Source organism: Melospiza melodia, chromosome 1 (genome assembly GCF_035770615.1).
Source record: "Melospiza melodia melodia isolate bMelMel2 chromosome 1, bMelMel2.pri, whole genome shotgun sequence".
NCBI lineage: Eukaryota > Metazoa > Chordata > Aves > Passeriformes > Passerellidae > Melospiza > Melospiza melodia.
Window position 1 is genome coordinate 83,841,312 of NC_086194.1, and position 20,262 is coordinate 83,861,573.

At 37.9% G+C, this 20,262-nt stretch overlaps 1 protein-coding gene across 5 annotated transcripts in view; it reads left to right on the plus strand.

Moving 5' to 3' along the window:
* KIF13A (kinesin family member 13A) overlaps nt 1-20,262 on the plus strand; it is a 102,839-nt gene that overhangs the window by 27,355 nt on the left and 55,222 nt on the right. For all 5 annotated transcript variants that reach the window (XM_063159991.1, XM_063160001.1, XM_063160028.1 and 2 more), the window contains exons 3-4: nt 11,622-11,634; nt 17,668-17,728. In XM_063159991.1, coding sequence (XP_063016061.1) covers nt 11,622-11,634; nt 17,668-17,728 — 74 coding nt within the window. The remainder of the gene's footprint in view (nt 1-11,621; nt 11,635-17,667; nt 17,729-20,262) is intronic.

Consider the following 20,262-nt stretch of genomic DNA (forward strand, 5'->3'; position numbering starts at 1 on the left):
CTTCAGATTTCTAAAATACAGCAATTTCTGTAGTTCTCACCTCCTTTCTGGTCTCTAATGCAAAGCAAAATGTGTCATGATTCTTCCATTTGCAATTCACAGAAGAGTTAGGCAACAATTCTTCAAGAGTACTGAAGGAATATAGCAAAGTCTGGAAAGAGTTATGCTTTCTGTGAAGAAAGATTTTTTTCCTGTATTTTCCAGTTTTTAAAAATGCAAATGTTCCTTCATGAACAGCTCTATAAATGTAGCATAGGAACAATGCCATTCTAAGAGACTCTTGGTAGTATTGGACTTGGTAATTTTTGGGCTTTTGCTGTATTCTCTGCATTTTAGGTTCACTATGCTTAAGAAGTATAAATTCAAACTGGTTTGGAGAGGAGGAGAACTGCTAAACCTCCCTATGTAGAAATGTGTTTTGAGCTGCAAGGGAAGTGCAACATATGACAGCATGTGTAGAAAGCCAAGTTTGATTGAAGGGTTAAATTACAGGACAGTGTTGGTACAAGAACAGAATAAATGGATTCAATTTCTTCACTATCAACATTTGGGAAAGCTTTCTGGACAGCAGGAGAATGAGTCAAAACAATTCAAAGTCAATGCTGTTCTGCCTCATGGAAGGCTACTCAATCTCAAAAGACTTTATGGCATTGTTGCCTGTGACAGTTATAGATTATATGACATGGAGATTCTTGCTCTCTGTTTTATTGCTTTATTCAGCCAGCTAATGTGTATTGGCAGATGTAAACTCACTCTTTAGCTGTAAGAATAGACACAAATATTTTTTGTTTCTGTCTTTTCAGGAAATACTGAAAATCCATTTTGGTTCCCAAGTGTCTGATCACATTAATGACTTGTGTACCATTATATTGTGACCTCTTTCTAGACTTTCTAAAAGCCATCAGTGTCTGTGAGGTCTGAGATGACTTCTTCTACTATCTTGTAAACTGCATTCTTGTTGTGCTTGTAATCCTGTGTGTTCACATTTACTCTTTGAAATCACCATTTCTTATATTGAAAACTGCATGTAATACTTAATCAGGAATTTTACTCTTGACCTACACTGGAGTATTGCTGTTGGTTTTCAAATGAATTGAAATTTTTATGGGACAGAAGCCAACTCTTTTGGGTATTGTAAAAGTGAAGTCTATTGTAACAAAACAAATAAATTATGCTGCTCTTCTGTTTTTGAGTTAAGCACTACAAATGCTGGCATTTAGCTGTGGACTCATTCTCCACTGAGGCACTTCAAAGCTGTAACTGTCTTCCCTCTATAGGAGAGTCTCTGTGTAAAGTCAGCAGTAAATCAGCTTTGTCTGTTTTACCCATTTACATTGCTGACTTGCACATGCAAATCTTTTAAGATTTATTCTAATTTGTATCTTATCCCTTCTCAGTCTTACTGAGTATTTTTTCAGAGTTTGTCTTTAGGCATTTCATTTCCACTGCAACTGTACTGTCACTTTCTTAGTAATGGCTGTGACCATCTGCTTAGAACTGGAGAATTTGCTACTGTGATGTTAAAAGTAGTACTGTCAAAGCTTGTTCACTGAAAATCAAGAGGTGAAACCTGGATTCCCAGTCTTGCCTGGTAACTTCACTTGATGAGCACAGTGAATAATATTCTTCACAGAAGACTACTTGTATTTTTTAGAGATGTGGAAAAAATTTGGTCATAAAACCCAGGTATGAAACCCCCCTGAAGGTTGCTGAGCTGCCACAAATTTTATATTACATTGATTTTTTTTTTTTGTGTGTGTGTGTGAAACTGCTATATATGGGTTGGTGCGGTAACACATGATTAAGGACTTTTAGAGGTGTTTTTTAATTGATTTCTTTAAAATTGGCACAAGTCTGGAATTATAGTAATGGTTAAAAGTTCCTGAGTATCAAGCCTTGCAGATTATAGTTTATACATTTATATTGTCATATATTTGTATATGTAGCACCTATGCTACTGCTGTGTACCACATCTTTAAAAAGTGATTTTAGCTTTTTTTACAGCTTTTTTTTCTTGTGATTTTATTATTCTTCATTCATATCAAGCCAGACTTCTTTAAGAGCACAAATCCAACCATTTAGAATTCAATTAGATCTAGCAAAGGAGTTTTCTTAATATTGGATTGAAATATCATTTGGATCTTTTAATTTGTTATCTGTTAAGTTAATATATTTCAGTCATAAGATGATCCATGTTTCTTTAGCCCTGCAAAGATGTTAGACTTGTAGTGCTGCTACAAGTCTAAATATTTCCTATTTTGTTTTACAAAAGCAGTGTGTATTTAATTTTTCAGTACAGGAAGACTTAGGGATCTTGGCTTTTTTTTCTATCCTTGTTGTAGTGGTTGTTTAGAAGGGTGGTGTGTTTGTAACTCCTGTAATTTGTGATTTATTGTAAAGCATCTGACAAGGAGGTGGTTGTCATTTCCACCAAGTACACGTTACATACATCCCATAATGCCTGCTAGAGGGGCCTGGCCTGTGAGCTTTGATGTAAAAAATTGAAATGCTTGTGGCTCAAAGTAACATAATATTTTTGGAAATTGTCACAAATTCACTGCTCACTGGAGACAGGGAGCCTGTTAAATATTTTTTTTCCTCACATTCCTTGTCATGTAGGATGTTCTCTTTTATGTTTCTGGTGTCTACTAGAAAGGCATCTAACCTCTGTCAGAGGTCCTCAGATGCAAAAAAAACCAAAACAACCTCTGAGTGCCATAGCAATTGCCACTCATCTCTGCTGGGAATTATCTATTCTCAGATTGTAGAAATGCTCTCAGGTTGTACCTTTCCATGATAGATTCAGTAACTTAGTGCTTGATGTCATCTCTCTGTAAAGGTGGTTACCTGCCTGATTTGTAATTGGTACACTTGGAGCTCACACCATGAATAATTTTTCTAGCCTTTGGATTAATTGTGTGGTTCATTTCATGGGCAATGTGTTGCTTCTTAAGCTTTGCAGAGCTCTGTGGAAAGATTTCTAGAGGTGTTGCTTGCACGAGTGCTATATAAAAATAAAGTCTCCTCACTACTTATAGGTGTTTGTCCTGCAACAGCTCAGGAGATCTTACTATTTATGTAGAGTTGATTTGAGTTGACATTCTTGCTATATTGTTCCACACAATAGACCTTATTCATCCCATGAATCACCATCATCATCTTTCTCTGTATTATGTCCACTTTCTGGTAAATGGCAGCAGTTGTTAATGCTGGCTGTTAAAGCAAATAATGTCATCTCAAAGTTACCGAAACAGCTGGTGTTGCAGCCAGCTGAGATAGACTTTTTTTTTTTTGCAAAATGCTTTTGCAAAAAAAATTTGGTGAATTTGCTGTGCTAAAGTGTATTGTCATCAGACCTTAGTTTTAATTATAAATTAATGAACAGTATTTTCCTTCTAATAAGTTCATTTAATATTCATGTCAATAAAAACACAGGCTAGGATGAAACAAAACCAGTAATCTGTGAGTTTTGCTGAATCTCAGATAACTTTTTCATACTGCAGCTGTTTGAAGAATGCTAACATAGGGTTGCAGAGCTGTGTGAAAGGATGAAGTGTCAAATCCAATTAGCATCTCTCCTGAAATCTCATTAGTAAAATAAAGTAGATGACAATTGAATGGTAGTTTTCCCTGTTATGACAAAGGAATGTGACAGTGAAACCTGGGGGTTCTTGTCTATTGTCCCATCAGAATACATGGTCAGGACTGGTGCACATGCAGTAACTTCTCAACAATATCCTTGTCCTGACTGAGTATGAAAAATATGCTTCTCTTGCATTTAAAAGAGTGGGTTCTTCTTCTTTTTTTTTCCACGTGTTGAGGAAAGTAAGGTGTTACAACCAAAGTTCAGGTCCAGTTACTTGATTTACACCTATGCTTTAGTTCTTTCTGGTACACAGTCTTTCCACTGACACAGATCTTCTGTTCTGCCTTGTCAGTGAAGCTGTTAATTGCTGTGTTTATGTCCTTTCAGCAAATTGTAATGCCTGAGTGTTGAACCAGCAAACTAACAAAGTTAAATTTCATTTATAAAATGCTGTGTTCCTTACCAAATTTTTTTCACATACCCTTGGAAGTCACCTGTCTTGGATTAAGAACTGTATATAGTGATAAAATTGCAGTATATTTTTCAAAAGCTTTAAGTGTTACTTCCACAAGGGGTATATCTTCACTGGTGTCTTGATGGTTGTTACAAGCAGCATTTCTGAAGGAATGCTAAAGGAATAGTAGTGTTGGAAGGGGACATTTTCCACTGATGTGGGAAACTTAAGAAGTAGTTAATAGCTGTCAGTAGCCAACTCCAGTGATGTGCTGGGTGTGAGAGTCTCCATAGCATTTGTGCACAGTGATGAAATGCCAGTTAGTGCTTGGGGTGTTTTCTCCTCAAGAGCACTGGTAATAAACACACTCCTTACAACAGGATGAGAATAACAGGTGCCTAATAAATGCCACTGCAATTTTATTAACACTCCTAGAATATGTTTCCACATACTTTCCAGACCTGTAGCATGTTTGCTCTGACAGGAGTTTCATTGCTTTCAGGCTAAGAATCATTCCTTGGAGACTGCCCTTAAGGGCTCATAGATCTTAGGGTTCTGAGATCAGATTCTTTTTCCCTTCCCTCATTTCCTTGTCCTGATTAGTTAAACCTGTTTAGGTGGTAAAAATCTATTTGTTTAGATTCTTGTACTTGCAGTTTTATTGAAATGAGGGGAAAAGAATGGGTTCTAAAAGGGACAGGACTACTTGGTAACATACCTGGGAATATTAGGTAGACTTTCCTTTGCCTCTTTGTCATGAGGCTATAGCTGGATGTTAGTAAGAACAAGCTTGTTATCCCTGTGGTTATAATATATTTGTTATTGGTCTAGCAGGTTTTCATTACCGTAACTAGAGTCTTGGATAAGTTTTGAATTAGTATGATTAAAGACTTGGTGAAAATAGATCATTAAACTTAGGGGGTTCTAGATGGGGTCCCAGCAGGATTGCATTAAAGCTCTTGAGTCTCAGAGCAGAGTGACAATTTTAGCTAGTTTTTGCCTTTTCAATGAAACTAAACAAATTAACTGAAATAGGTTGTTAAAACCCCAACTTATTTTGTGTGGGAGAGGATTCAGATTTTAGTTTTCTAGCCAATTTTCTAGCAGAGCAATAAATTGCTCTTTCCACTGATGGGTGGTGACTGCTCTCTTAAGGCGGTTGCTGTTTGCAGAGTGATGTGCGGTTGCATGCAGGCCAGGTCTTTCTGTCTTCTTTTGGGCTGTCAGTAGAAACTTGTTTTTACATGATATCAAGGCTTCTGTGTAAAGGTTAGAAACACTTGAACTTCGCATCAACAAATTGTTGGCCTTGGAATAATAATGCCTTGGGCAGCAAAAATACTCAGAATTTGGGAGTGAAGGTAAGTTAGCAACTAATGATATTCCTGGAGAGCTGTCACTTTGTCTTCCATCTTGTAAATGTCAGAATATTATGCCTTTCACTCACTTTAATGAGCTTGGGTTGGTTTCATAACCTGCAGATTATGATTTGTTTCCTTGCTGTAGTGACTGAATTTCAGCAGAACCCTGTTATGGTGAAATATCCAAGCGTCTTTGTTTCCTTTGTGTCATGGAAGTCACTGTGCTGCTGTAATGTCTGTTTTGTTTAACTTGCACTGCAGTATTTGTCGTTCTGATTTCAGTGGCTGACTTTTGTCTCTTTGAATGTGGTAGGTTTCCATAAAGTGTGTGAGAACAACTTATTAGGGTATGCGTCTGTTTCTCATGGTGTTTCTGATTATGATCAGCTACCACCTTATTATGCAGGCACTTGCTCAAATTGCTTTACTTGTTAAAATGTTTGGGGTTTTTTTGCTGTTCTTCAAAGGATTGTTTTGTCTATAGAACAGGCTTTTGCTGGGTAGGAGGATTAAACAGGGCATGTGCTGCTCACCTTATGCAAGAATATAAAATAACTAATTATTTATATTTGTGTATGTATGTGTGCTCACACAGTATGTAAAGTGACTCTTCCAAGAATTGCACGAAGGAATTGTGATGCCAGCCTCATTAGTCAGCTGTACAGGAGGTACCCCCTGCACAAGCACAAAGGTGGGATGCTGTTCCCTCTAAGGACATTGCCCCTGCCATTTACTTTACTCTGTGTTTAGAAAATTCATGGGAGAAATGAGCAAGTAACTGTCCTTTTCCTGCGTTCTTTGTAGAGAAAGTGGTGTACTATCAGTAGTATAATCACCTGAAACTCCTGCTGTGGCAGACTGTGATCTTTATCTGGGTGGTTTAGTACAATGCTCATCAATAATATAAAGCCACGCTTTTTAAGGTGCTTGGTATCAAGCCTGCAGATAACAGCCTGCAGTGACAAACCAGGAGACAAGGAAGGGCCTAGAGCTGGGTGACCGTACTGTGAAAGATAGGAGAAACACGATCTCTCTGCTTCTGCATAATTGACGCTGTTTGCAGTTAGGAGTGCGGAGTGCTTGCTGTCCCTGCTGCTGCCATTCTGGAAGCTGCACGCACACGGATAAACCAACAGCGCAGTTACTTCTGTCCTGGATAGCGAGGCACACCCCTTACAACCTTCCTTCCTTCCATAGGTCTGCTCCCTTGCACTCTGCCATTGAGTGAGGCAAGCACACACTGCTGCTGACGGGCAGCCTGATTTTAAAAAACGAAACCAAATTTAAAACCACTCAAAAATACTATAATACTTGTTTTGAACAGCTGTCTGGACTCCAGAGATGCTGAAGCAGTGAAGTGTAAGAAATATTATTTTTTTGAGGATGATCTTTGCAATTTGATCATCTTTGTGCTTGCAGAGGAAAGACTATTTTATATGGTAAATTGAAAAAAGGCCTGAAGACTTTTCTCCATTTTCATGTATATCAATCATTTCTTGTAATAATTTTCTTGACCAGTGACCCTGAAGAGTATGTCAATGACTGTGTAACCACTAAATGTAAACAATTACATATTTGGGAAATCAGTCAGTACCATGAATTTGCTGTGGTTGCACATGTGATGAGAGCAAAAAGTTTTTTCAAACGCAGTGTCTCAGATATTGACTTTCGGTGTAGTCAGCTGACAAGAGCTGCAAATTCATCTGGTTCATTCATTTATAGATACTGTGTGTGGTTATTTAAAATAGCTAGTTATGGTTGCTTCATCTTGATTAACTAATGTGAGAAAGTATAGGAAAAAACCCCAAATACTTTCCAACATGAGAAATAATTATAGTACAATTGTGACCTACTTGGCTGCTTAGAGCAGTTGAATTGGAGATGAATTGGGCTGTGTGCATGTTCCAAAGAATCTAAGACCTGTTTTTCAGAGACTCCTTGTTCCTCTGTGTCCTTTAATGTGGAGTAGCTGGTTTTACGCCTACCTGCTTGTTCTAGAATGTACCTTGTCCCTGTTGAAGGTGACTCTCTTGACTGAGGGCTGGGGTGGGTGGGGTGATGAAGCTTCATTGCATGAAATGAAAAAAATGGAAAAAAATAGTTCTTTCAAGGTTTTTTTGATGTATAAAGTGTCTTTCCTTCTGGTGGAAGCAGTATTTGGTTGGGAATACTGACTGCAATCACTAAGGGTCAAAAAAAAAAAACTTGTTTTGAAAGTTACTAAGTCTTTAAGATGACAGTATCACATACTTCTGGATGCTCATAGTGCAAGAGTGTCCTCTGTTGCTTCCTATTGCATGGGACTAGTTTTCTAGTCAGAATATGCAATGTCATCTTGTATCAACTTTTTGTATGACAAAAGGAGACTCCTATGAGAGAGATTGAGGATAGTTCAAAAAATGAAGAAAGAACCTTTGCTGCTGTTAAACTATTAGCAAAATGCACTCCTCTTGTGGTGTGCTGTCACAGACAATGGGCTGAGGTGCTAGAGAGAAAATGTGAGTGCAGTCAGGAAGATTTCTCATTCATGTGCTGACATAGAACATGAGAACTGCCATTTTGAGTCACTTCTCTTAGCAAATGTGGGAAGTATTGAGTTTAGTTTCTGCAAGAGATAACAGAATAAAAAGTTGACATTGGCACAAAACTCTCTGTAACCTATCTTTCCTTATCTAGCTTAAAGTTTGAGGTAGCTAAGCACTCTGAGATCTTGATGTGTGTTAGCCAAGCAGGGCAGAAGAGGCTTAGTACAGTTGTGAAACAAAAAGCCTGAGTAGATACTCACAGAAGGCTCAGTAAAGTTAGAAAATCATTCTAGTGATATTTTACTAAAGTCATGAAGACTTAAGGACAAAGGCAGGAGGAATTCCAGAAGTTCAGTGGGCTTTGTGGTCATGAATTCCATACTTTTCCCTTGACCTGTGAGAATATTTTTCAGACTCTGGTTGTAGTTGCTTGGGTTTTGAATGCCAGGCATGTTAAAAGAGTCAGTCTTCTGTCTGAGTGTGCAGATTGAAGATGCCCATCAGGTTAAACCAAAATCTGCTGTGATGCAGATGCATAGCAAGGTTAGGTAACTTTGATAATTTCCTGAAGTGTATACTAGCTGTCTGCTTTAGAGGAGATTTTGTTGTCACTCAAAAGGCATACCTGTATCTTGTCACTGACACCATGGATGACTAGACATGGAATTAAAAATTCCTGGAAATAAACATTTGAGTTGCTGTGTCTCTGATCTGATGTCCATATGTGTGTGTCTCTGCTTCTCCTGCCCCAGCTGTGACATGGAGTGACCACATTTGTGTGGTTACTGTTTGGTAAAAATTGAGACAGCTTTAATTATCTATGAAGCTGAAAAATGCTGGAAATGGCAAGAAGTAAGGAAGCACATATTTTTAAAAGAAAGACAGCAAAGCAAACAAAAAAATATACGTTAAAAATTGGTTAGGCTAATGCAGGATTTTATAGCATATCTTTAAGCTGCCACAGATGTGATTTCTAATAAACTGTAAACAGTTCTTCAGTTATTACTTTGAGTCCTTTGATTGAAGTATTTTGGAGTGTTTCCATCTGAATCACTGCCAGAACAATGGTTACACTGAGTTGATTAGCTGATATATCCAAATAGCTTAAAAATCTATCCTGTGAGTTAATATAGCTGACTTACTCCAGAGGCCTTTGATCATATTGCTGTTGGTGATGCAGGGAGTTGCTGAAGTTGGTATTAAGAGTTTGGAGCATTTGGATGTGACATATGGTAGGAAGCTGCAGCTCCTTGTGCTTTGAAATCCCAGAGATCAATGATGCTACTGGGAAGCTCTGCCATCCACCAAGGGTTTAAAAAGTGACTGTTACGCTTTTCTTGAAATAGACATCAAAGTAAAGCTAGAGGAGACTTCCAAAAAGGTAGTGGATTACACTGCTGAAGTAAATATCTTAAGAATCATGTGTCAAACCATTTATTTTCTTCAATGATGTTCTGTGCCTTTTCTAATTTGGCCTTACAAGAATGATTCTAGGAAGAAAAAGCAGTTGGTAAACTTTCTGTTGGATTTTACTTTCAAATAAACTGTTTAGGACTTCTGCTGAATCTGTACAGCAGTCTATCAGGAGTTCTCTAGTAAAGCTGATATAATCCTAAATTATTTTTCAAGGTATGAGTGTATTTTAAAGCATTCCAAAAAGTTTTGGATAACTTCTTTCAATAGGAACTTCTCTTGGAAGTTTAGAGATGGTGCTGGGTCTCTGTCTAGTTATCAATGATCTTTTTGCCTGATGTCTGGGAGGAATGATGAGGAGGACTCCATCTTATCAGAAGGCTAATTAATTACTTTATTATACTATATATTCTATATTACATTACATCTAAACTGAATCTGCACAAAGCACTCAACTGCCCAGAATCTTGTGACTGTCAGCTGACAGTCCTGACACACACACACACACATGGATTCAATTGGCCAATAAATCAAAACACTCAAACCAGAGTTCAATTACCAATTCCCTTCAGGTAAACAATCTTCCACAATGCATTCCACTTTGGCACAACACAGGTGCAGCAAATGAGATGCGAATTGTTTTGATCATTCTTTTTTCTTCTTCTCTCACTGCTTCTCTGAGGTTCAGAGAATGTGAATCCCACATCTAGACAAGCTGATAACATTGTAATTGCATCACATCTGAAAATGGATTAAAATTATAATATTCGGGGTAGAGCTAAATGTATTTTTCAGATGGATGAGAGTGCATTCTGCACGTGTTCTGAGCCACCTGTACATGAGCTAGCCATGGACTGAGCTGTGTAGCCACCACTAATGAAAAGGTAAAAACTGCAGCGACTGGTTTGGCTGGAGGCAAACGATGTTTACATTACACCAGTCCCGTGTCCCAGCTCTGTAACTTCTGTTTCAGGCAGATGTGTCATCTGAGGTACGAGCTGAGAGCAGACAGAAAAGATTGTGCAAGAGGTGTTTGTGGATTTGCATCCCTTCAGAGTTTTTTGCTAAGCCCTTGTATTGTGGGTTGCTAAGAAAACTGCTCAAAGTGCTCTGTGTCTTCCCTGCCCTTCTCCCAACTTGGTAGGGTTGGTATGTTCAGACTGGTGGATGATGGCATGGCTTGGTCCCAGGTGTTTCTGCACTGAGAGTGCAGAAGTATTTATTTGATATATTTGAATTTTGTGTCGTGTGTCTGTTGCTATACCTTTCATCTGTGTCCTTATCTTATAAACCTTACTGCATTCTCTATGTTGTTTGTCTATAGACTTTCCTCGTATTTTTTCCTCTTCATCCACATTTTCTTTTCTTTCCTTCATCCATCCTTTGTTCTCCCTTGATGTGAAGAGCGAGTGATGATTTCTTATTTCCATATATAATTTAAACATATGGCTAGGGTTGTAGTTTTGGTGAATGGCCTAAGTCAGTGCAGCTCTGCACTGTATGTTCACTTCTTGTCTTGCATTGGCATCAGGGAGCACAGGGCTGCACAGTGAGACAGGGCTGTGATGTCCCACCAGAAAAACCCAAGGTGATTGAATTTATAATGTGGCCATATACTGCCAGCAAAAGCATGAAAGCATTTAAGGACAATTTTAAGTACTCTGAACTGTTGTCTTTAGACTGGGGGTTTGTCATCCCTGTGTTGTGATAGCACTCATTGGAGTTGGGTGTGAATGGTGATGGTGTCTTTGCACTGGTTTCTTGTGCGCTGTGTGGAGAGCACAGCCTGCACAGGTTTCTTTTTCTTCACTTCTGTAATCTCTGCAAGAAATATTTGCTTGACTCTTACCATGGTCATGTTTGTGTAGCACTGCTGAGCTCGGTGGGGCTTCACCCTGGCACCTTGCTCTGCCAGTTTGCAGGCTCGGTTTATTTGCCACCAGAGATGGGCTGTGTTTCATCTTTTATGACAAAACAGATACTTGTCTTTCTTCTGGAATACAGTTCTGTTAGATTTTTATATCTATAAGGAATCTGGCACTTTCTTTTTAATGTGGGAGAGTATTAGTAATTAAGTAATTACTGGTTAAAAGTATGTGGTATCTCATTTAAATATCTTCTGATCTGATTACTCTTAAATACATTGTGGATTAAAAAAAGTTCAAATTATAGTAATGACATACACTGACTTTGGTTTTTTTTTTATTTGTTCCCGTCTCTTTATGTGAATGGTGTATTCATGCTTCTCATCACTGTTGCTGGGTTCATTGCAAATCGTCTAGAAAACCACCAAAGGTAAGTATTTTGTCTCTTTTTACATTTGTATCTGCTTGAAAATATTGAGCACTGCAGAATTATCGGGCATATTGCTGTAGTATGTGAACAACATGGCTTCAGAAAAGGAAAACATTAAAAATAATCTGTTCTTCAAACTTCCAAGTTAAAAGTTTCATAATTTCAGAAGAATATATTTTAATCCAACTGACATGCAGGCAAAGGCACATGGCTTGTTAAAACTGTGACCAGGACAAGCCAAAATTTTAATACAGTCCTAAAAACATTTGGAAGACTGAATAAATAGTGTGTGTAAAACATTTCGTTACAAACAGTTCTGTTTAAAAGTTCAAATACTATTTTTAAAAGGCAACAAAAACCATCTAGTAATAGATAAACCATTTTTGTTTGCACTTGACAATAGTCAGGAATTAGTAATTAGGGTAAAAGTTGCCAAAGTGCACTAGAAATTACATAGAAAAGATTGTCTGTGTTGTTGGTAGTGCAGGGGAAGGGCAGGAGAAATGGACTTGTTGGGACATTTAATAAAATTTTCTATCAGTTGATATGTGTAATAAAAGAGAATTTGATCGTTGTTAAACATTTTTTTAAAAGGAAGAAAACTCTCATTTGTGTTGCTGTAATTCCTCCACAAACCATTGTTTTTACAAGAGCTTTCATTTTCTGTAGTGCATCATTTGTGTTCCATTATAGGCAGATAAAATTATTCTGGAATTATGTAAAAGCTTACGTATGGCCTTGTGTTTCTTTGACAAAACCAGAACAGCTGCAGGCTTGTGCGTAAATGTCACATTATGGTTAGGTATAGTTGGATGGTCATTAATATCCTTAAGCTACAGTGCTGAAATTTGTGATGTTATGTGAAATGTTTACCAGATTGAGACAGAAGAAGGTTAGTACCATCCTGGGAAAACTGGCATTGCTGAGTTTGTAAAGATGGGATGTGAGATTTCTTGATTCATACAGTTTTTTGACTACTGCACATAGTTGATTTTAAAATCAAAAATTTTTAAAATAAAATTTTGTAAGTAATGGAAATCTCTGCCTTCAATGGCCTACTTTATCATCAGCCATGGATAAATTATTTCCCCAAATCCACTTGGTAGCTCAGAAGCTGTGATAGAAAAATATATATAAAGATATTGGGATGCTATTTTGCTTTATATTTTGCCATTTCTGCAAACATTCCATTTTAGTGTAATTTTTGTGGCAAAGTAAAACAGTTATTCTGAGCTGAGATCTGTGAGCTGTGTCCCAGGGTCCCTTCAAATTTTCTCTCCACACTTCTTCAGCCCTGTCACAGGTCTTGTGTTTGTCATAGTGACCAACTTTTTTTCCAGTTCTTTAATTGCTTTCATGGACATTAAGTTGACAGGTGTAGACTGTGTCTGCCATTTCCTTGTGTATCTCCTGTATTACTTGTCTCCATCAGCAGTTGTAAGAGGGCTGTAGGAATAGCTGCCCAGTGAATGAAAATTTCCCTTCTTTAGTTCTCCCTTCCTTTCCTTTTTAGGGACCAGCTTGCACCCAACCTGTCAGACTGACTGCTTCTCAATGAAAGCAAAATGTTTGGCCAATTAATTGGCCATCTCTTGGTCAGATAGAAATGGCCATTAAGCATTGGTCGTACAATTGGAACATTTTATAGCTGTACAGACAATGTGTTAGGGATTATGTTCAGTCTGGGTAGTGCATTGCTAAATGCTGGAAGCCCCGGACTCTGCCTAGCCTATACTGAGGATTAGACTTCATAAGAATTTAAACTTGTGAAATTAAACTAATTTTGAAACTAATTATGTAATTTGGCCTAAACTGGCAGGCAGGTAATATTGGGTATGTGCTTATTACCTGTAACTAATTTCCATAAGTATACTTACATGCATAAACCCTTAAAATTATTATTTCTGCAAGCCATTGATTAGGAACCTTAAAGAAAATACATTGTAGAGAATGTTGTTTTGGCTTTTTAAAATGTGAGCACCTATTTGGCTCTCTTTTTAGGTTCTGTGACATGTAACTGCAGCAGCAGGCACAATGGCTCCTCTAGTTTAAAATCTAATTAAAATCTGCAATTTCATTTTAAAGCCACAGGTACAGGTGGATTTGAGACAAAACTCTAGATTTTTCAATGACACAAGTGATGGATGCATGGACCTGCTTCCCAGTTTGCCTTGTTGAAGAAGCCATAACTTTTAGTTGTCTCCTTAGCAAAATAACCATCAGCTCTCTTAAACTGCTGCAGGTGTTTGCTGAAGCAATCAAAGCCCCATATCTTCTGTTTTTCTTAAGTGTTGTGGTTACCAGAACAAATATTTTGTACAATTTCTAAGAGTTGCTAACACTCCAAGTATAGTTCTCTATAACCTAGAAATGACCTACATAACTTACTTTATTGGGCTAATGTGCACACTTACAATGATTCTGGATACAGCGCTACCAGGATCCAGCACTTCCCAGCTAGCTCTTTCTCATAAATTTTCAATTTTATATGATTGTGCTGAGTGTACCCAGTTCATCCCTTCATTCAAAATCTTTGCTTTGTAACCTACTACCCTAGTGTGGCAGGTTTCTGGCAGCTTCCTTTTATCTAGCTTTCTCTTTCAGATGCTAGGATGAAGTATAAGATACAGAATCTTGCAGAAAATAAGAAAATTTTTAAGGCTTTTTTGTTAATTCCCTCTGTTGTTTAAAACCACAGAACAGTTAATGAAAATAAACAATACTATTAAACATCTTCCAAAATGTAGTTAAAAACTAAGTCATATAAAGTGCTTGAAGTATAAAAAGTTCTGTTTGTGTCACAGATATCATTGTTCAAAAATACATTATAATAGTTTTGATATAGTTGGTAGATACACTTCTGGTACAAGTTGGTAAAGATTTTTTGCTAAAAATGCTTTTTCAGTGCCTGATAGTGCCCAGTTTGAATATTGGCTATTGAGCCTGAGACTTAACCATTAACAGAACTTCTCATGGCTTTGATAGTTGTATTTACAGGCAGATTAATACCCTTTTCATGGATTCTGGGGAGAAAAAATATTAGAGAGGGAGAAAAAATATTCTGGGGAGAAAAATAATTATTCTGCACACTTCTATCAGAAAAAGGAGTAATACCCACCACTTCCATTTTAAGGAAGAATAATCAGTGAAGAGAGGAGAAAGAAGGGGGCACATTAGATAATATTTAGAATATTTAGTTGTTTCTTCATGGCATGTGTTCTGTGTCTTGACCCCAAGTATGCTTCCATGCTCAACTTGGGATTGCTTATCCTGCCATTCCTGCACTGGGCATCAGAAAAATATAAAATAGTTATCTTTTTTATCATCTTTTCTGTACAAGAGTTGCTTTTTTGGTAGAATGCTGTCCTACAGATATTTCCCATAAAATGCCTTCCTGATGTACATGTTGAAGAGCCTTGCTGATTGGGACCATGTGTCTTGCTCCTGTGTGCCTTATTTTTACTCTGTTAAGTCCTGTGTTTGCAATCTGTTTTCCCAAAGGTCTCAGTTGTCCATAAAATTGTTTTGGTTGGGTGAATCCTTAAGGTATGGTTGCTGGGAATGTTCAAGGTTGCTGTTTTGTCATCACGAATCAAAGTGGTGTTTAAATGTTCTCCTGCCTGTTTAATGGAGAGGGGAATTCAGCTGCAGCTGCTCTGCATGTTTTGCAGATAGTGCATGCTCCAGCAGTTTCTGCCTTTTTGCCTGACAATTTATTTTAAAAGTAATCTTGTTACTTCTGTTAGAAGGATTTGGCAATTTTCCAGAACAGAATTTATAAATAGACCAAATCCATGCCCCAGCTTTTTTGTGTTTATTATGGAAACAAACTAAAATGCTATATTTACATTTGTTTTATCTGAAGGCAGAATTTTTCTCTTCTTATTGCATAATCATTTTTTGACCTTTTGAAAACCAGTCTGACCAATTTTACCATTTTAAAAACATCCCAATAAAATCTGCTTTTCTAGAGGAAACACTTGGCTGCAAGCCCATATTTTAGTTTTAAGAGTCTCTTTGCAAGGCCAGTGTTTAAATTAGAAGTCATTGAATGATCCGGTCATCATTTTCCGTGTTAACCAAGGGGAAAATGTGTAGGACAATAGATTAAATTGGTCTATAGTAGTGCTGTATTGACATTTCAGTCATTACACATAAGCATGTATAGCCAAGTAACCTTTTTAACTGGTCTGTGTGATCCACTGCAGATAACACTTAGTTTTAAGGGGGGAAGAATGGTCAGTTTTGAGTCCTTACAGTAGGGTCTGGGGTTTTTTTTTTTTTGTGATTTAATTGCTTGCCATTTGGTCATTGGGGAGACCAGATATTGTTAGCAAGTCCTGTGCTGAAAATTCCCATGGAATTTGAATATGAGAAGAGGAACAGTATTTCTTGGACTGTAGAAGTTAGGAAAAGGGTTTGTGTTCCTACTGATGACATAGTTTTTGCCTAGATTTGATGATCAAATGCACAAAATGTAATTTAAAATGCCCCCAATTTATGTCTGAAGACAAGGTGGAGTAACTGCTGCATTTTACTTGCAGTTCAGTGGCCAAATGACATTTTTGACTCAGTCACGTCAGGGATCATTCTGATTCTATTTGTGCTGCAGTGACTCAGGCCTCCCTGTTAGATTATTATGGGTTTGTTTGTTTTTTCTTCAGAAGGGAATTCCAGAACTCTTCACTCTTACAGACTAAGTGTTGTCTCAGTATTGAGTCTTCTCTCAGGCCTTTTGATGTGTTTTGCTTTAAGCTGGAGGAAAGGGAAGGAGGTGAAGTTGTTGTGCTAACCTGGTGTTACCTTCTGTATATTTGCAGTAATAGATGTTTTGGGAAGGGTTAGATTGCAGCATAGCTGTAGATTGTGTCGTGTAGTAACTCTGAATAGCTGGGACTTCAACATGTTCTTCATCCCCAAAAGTCAGATGAAAATGATCTGTCTTTGTCCTCCCCTCAGGATTTGGCTCTAGGGAATTTGCATATTTCAGCTGACAGAGCCTGTGGCTCTTGCTCTGCACTGACGTGCATGGGTTGTCCCACAAAGGAGATCATCTGTTGGATGACCAGGAAAAGGCAATCTTGACCCAGGCAAAGTTTTAGTAAAAAGGTGGTTTGAGATTTTCCCCACCTCTTGTGCTTCCCCCCAAAAAAGAATCTATGTTGATAACTCATCCACAGTCAGTTTATCATGGCAACATGTGGAAAACACACTGCAGCTTAAGGTGTGTTTGCAGCAACCTAAACCTGTGAAAAAAAAGTTAAATGTCCGTCATGATGTTCTGGAATGTGCAGGAAAATAAACTTGGATCAAATCCCAGCATGTTAAGTGGTTTTACAGGACTCTGCTCCATGTTTGCAAGCCCTCTGAGCAAAGTATTGAATCTCATTCAGTTTCTCACTGCAGCTCTTGACTGAAGTGATACTAAGTCTTTTCACTGGAGCAGGCTCTGATAGCTTGTTTCTCTAAGAGAGCTACATCTTCTATTTGTAGTTTCTGAGCTTCCTCTACTGAGATGCAGTACTGTCCTCTTTGTTTAGATGGATAATCTAATAGTATTTATTTGCTCTTTAAGAGTAATGCTCTTCTAAATAGCAGAAGTGCATCCCAAGGTAAAAATTGTGTGTATTGTGCTGATGTCTGCTAAATAGTCATCTCACCAAATTCTGTGTATTGAGTGCTTGTGTTGCTGTTCTGTTACTGATAACAGAAACATTTGTCACTGTTGGTGCCTGGAGAAGAGTGGAGTTAATTATGAGGTTTTGTCTGTGTTTTGTAGTCTGTATTAGGGGATAGAGTAAGGAGTAATCTGTATAGTGTATATCATAGAGATGGAAAAGAAGTATTGAGCTTTGTTTCTCTCATGATTACACAAAAGTATTTCTGCCAATTATGCCTTATTACAGTTCTGATTTGGGATCTGCAGAAATAGTAGAGCCCAACTGCAATTACACTGTCATGGATATGTACTGCTTTAAAACAAAAGTCTTATAGCCAGGGCTCCTAATTTGTCTTTTTTATGTGCTTCTACAGGTGTTTGCCTTTGATCACTGCTTCTGGTCCATGGATGAATCAAACACCACAAAATATGCAGGTAAACTATTTTCTATACAGTGGACAGTGTAAATAATTCAAGAAAGGTCCAAAATGCCATATGTTATTTTGTGAATTTGTTTTGGGGTTGTTTGTAGTTTTTTGTGCATTTTGCACTATGATGCTCAAGTGACTTCTTCACAGAGGCAGACTTATGATTTTTACAGGGATTCTGTCATCTGGTACTAGCTCCTCAACTGAGAAGGAATGCAAGTTTTAAGGTGCCTGGGATGCTGTTCAGGAGAGATGTTTTTACATTTAAGCTATAACTTTTTTTTAAAAATCACCTGGAACTGCCTTTTGTCGTTTCTGTCACTTACAATTTCATTTCTGCATCAGCAATTACTTCTGACTGATGCTAGTGATGAATGTGCATGCTTTCAGTGCTCTGCATCTCTGTGCATGAGAGGGGGGAATAAAGCATGTTCTCCTCAGACAGTGTGATTATCTCAGGTCTTTCAAGTGATTCATAGTCTGACTGTTCAGATCCCTAATGTGTTTTGAGTGATCAGCTTTGTGACTCCTTCCTACCAAAAGCTGGCTAATCCACATAAGATTGTAATCCTAGCAGTTTTCTCATAACTGGATTTGTCTATTAGTATATTCATATTTTATAAGAGGACTTGTTTTGGTAGAGAAATCTCTGAACACTGGAATTTAAAGGCTGTGGTCCATGGAAAAGGAAAAGCCCCAAGTTTAGATATTCATATTATGAAATTTTTTGGCCCATACGAAATCTTGAAAGCTGGTGGGGTTCATTTCCTCAAAGTTTAAGATCAGTGATCTCATAAATGAACTGCCATATACTGCCATGTGTTAAAAATATATTTCTGACTACTGTAGGCCCTGGTATGAAATCCCAAATCTTAAGGACTGCACTATATTTCTTAATTGCCTAAGCAAAGAGAAGCTTCTTCAGGAAAAAATCTTTTTCACTTGTTCAGCCTTCAAGAGCTGTGTTTGCACTCAACAGGTTGCACTGCACAGTATTTCTAGCTCAGGCTGGGAGAGCCTTTGGAGCCCACAGCACCTCCTTATGTGCCTGCACACCCCTGTTTCCTATAAAAGGAAGGAGGTGATGGTGTGTGCCCATACCTTGGCCCCATGTGCACGTGGGAGCTACAGCTGTTGGGTACACCGTGGCACTAACCCACAGCAGAGATGGGATAGACCCAAGAAACACTCCTAACCAGTTGGACTTGTCTTTGTCGTGGTTTAACTCATCTCCAGGTGAATTCTGTGGGCTTCTAGATCTGTTTGTTTTTCATTTGAGTGAAAGCTAGATCTCTCTAGTGTGTTTCAGAGGTTGTAAGTGGATTTGCCCTATCTAAGAAATTAAATTTTATTATCTGTATGTAGATTAACCTCTTGTGGGACTAGTTTCTAGAAAATGGTGCCTTGCATCTCTTCCACTTTCTTACTGGCTAGTAAGTTATGAGGTGTTATTTTGCCTATTCCAGTCAATACTCCTGCCTGGGAAAAAAGAAAACCAAAACTTGTTTTTGGCTTTGGTTTTTTTCCTTGTCTTGTTGGGGGGAAGTGGGAGGGGCGGTATTTTCTTGGAGCTTCTTTCTTGGTGGAAGCCTATGTGGGAGGCTTTGGTGTTTTTTTCTTTTTTCTTTTCAGAAATATGATAAGAATGTGGGCTTGAAGACTTGCACACAAAAACAATGGTTTCACTGTTTTGTTGTTGTGTTTGTTGCATGGTCTTGAAGCTATCTTATGACTGCCCAGCCCTAAGTTCTAGAACATAATGAAAATGATACAATATTGAAACAAAAGTAATTAAAAAACAAGCTCCAAGTGTTTCAGGTGTAAGTTACTCTGTTGTTCACCTGCTTGGGCATGAGCTGATGCTATCCTATACAACAGTAGCATTTCTTGGTTTAGGTCCAAAAATCAAATGCTGATATGGCAATATTTCTGATTTATGTATTGTTAATATTAAGGCTCCTTAAGTCTGTTTTCACAGCTTGGCCTCAATGTGCATATGTATTAACAAAAAAATTACAGTAACTGGATTTTGTTGGGATTTCTGATAACTTCTTTGACTCATAGAACAAACCTCCATTGTCCTAGGCACCTTGTAAATAGCCATCTTGTCTTGCATCCAGAGGCTGTTAATGCTGTAACAGTCTTTGTTGCAAATCTTAGATACCAAACAAGCCATCTGACCACCTGACTTTTGGAGCTAAACAAGTATCTCTTGGATGCTGGGCTACAGAAGGAGTGCTGATCTGGAAGCTAGGTGCATTCAACACTCCTGCCCAAAGTGGCTCTCTGTGGATGTGTAAATTTAATGTCATTGCCAGGGGTGAGTTGCAGAATTAAAAGGAAACATATAAAGCTTTATATGTTTCCTTTAAATTGTGCAACTCACACCTAAGTCCAGACTGCTTAAAAATATAAGTTGTGTATGAGCTTTAGGCTGAAGTAATATTCTTAGAAAAGGCATGTGCAACAAATGCATTTCCTTGAAAAACCCTTTTACCTGTATCACAGAAATACAGTGGAAGATGATACAGTGAAAGGTTT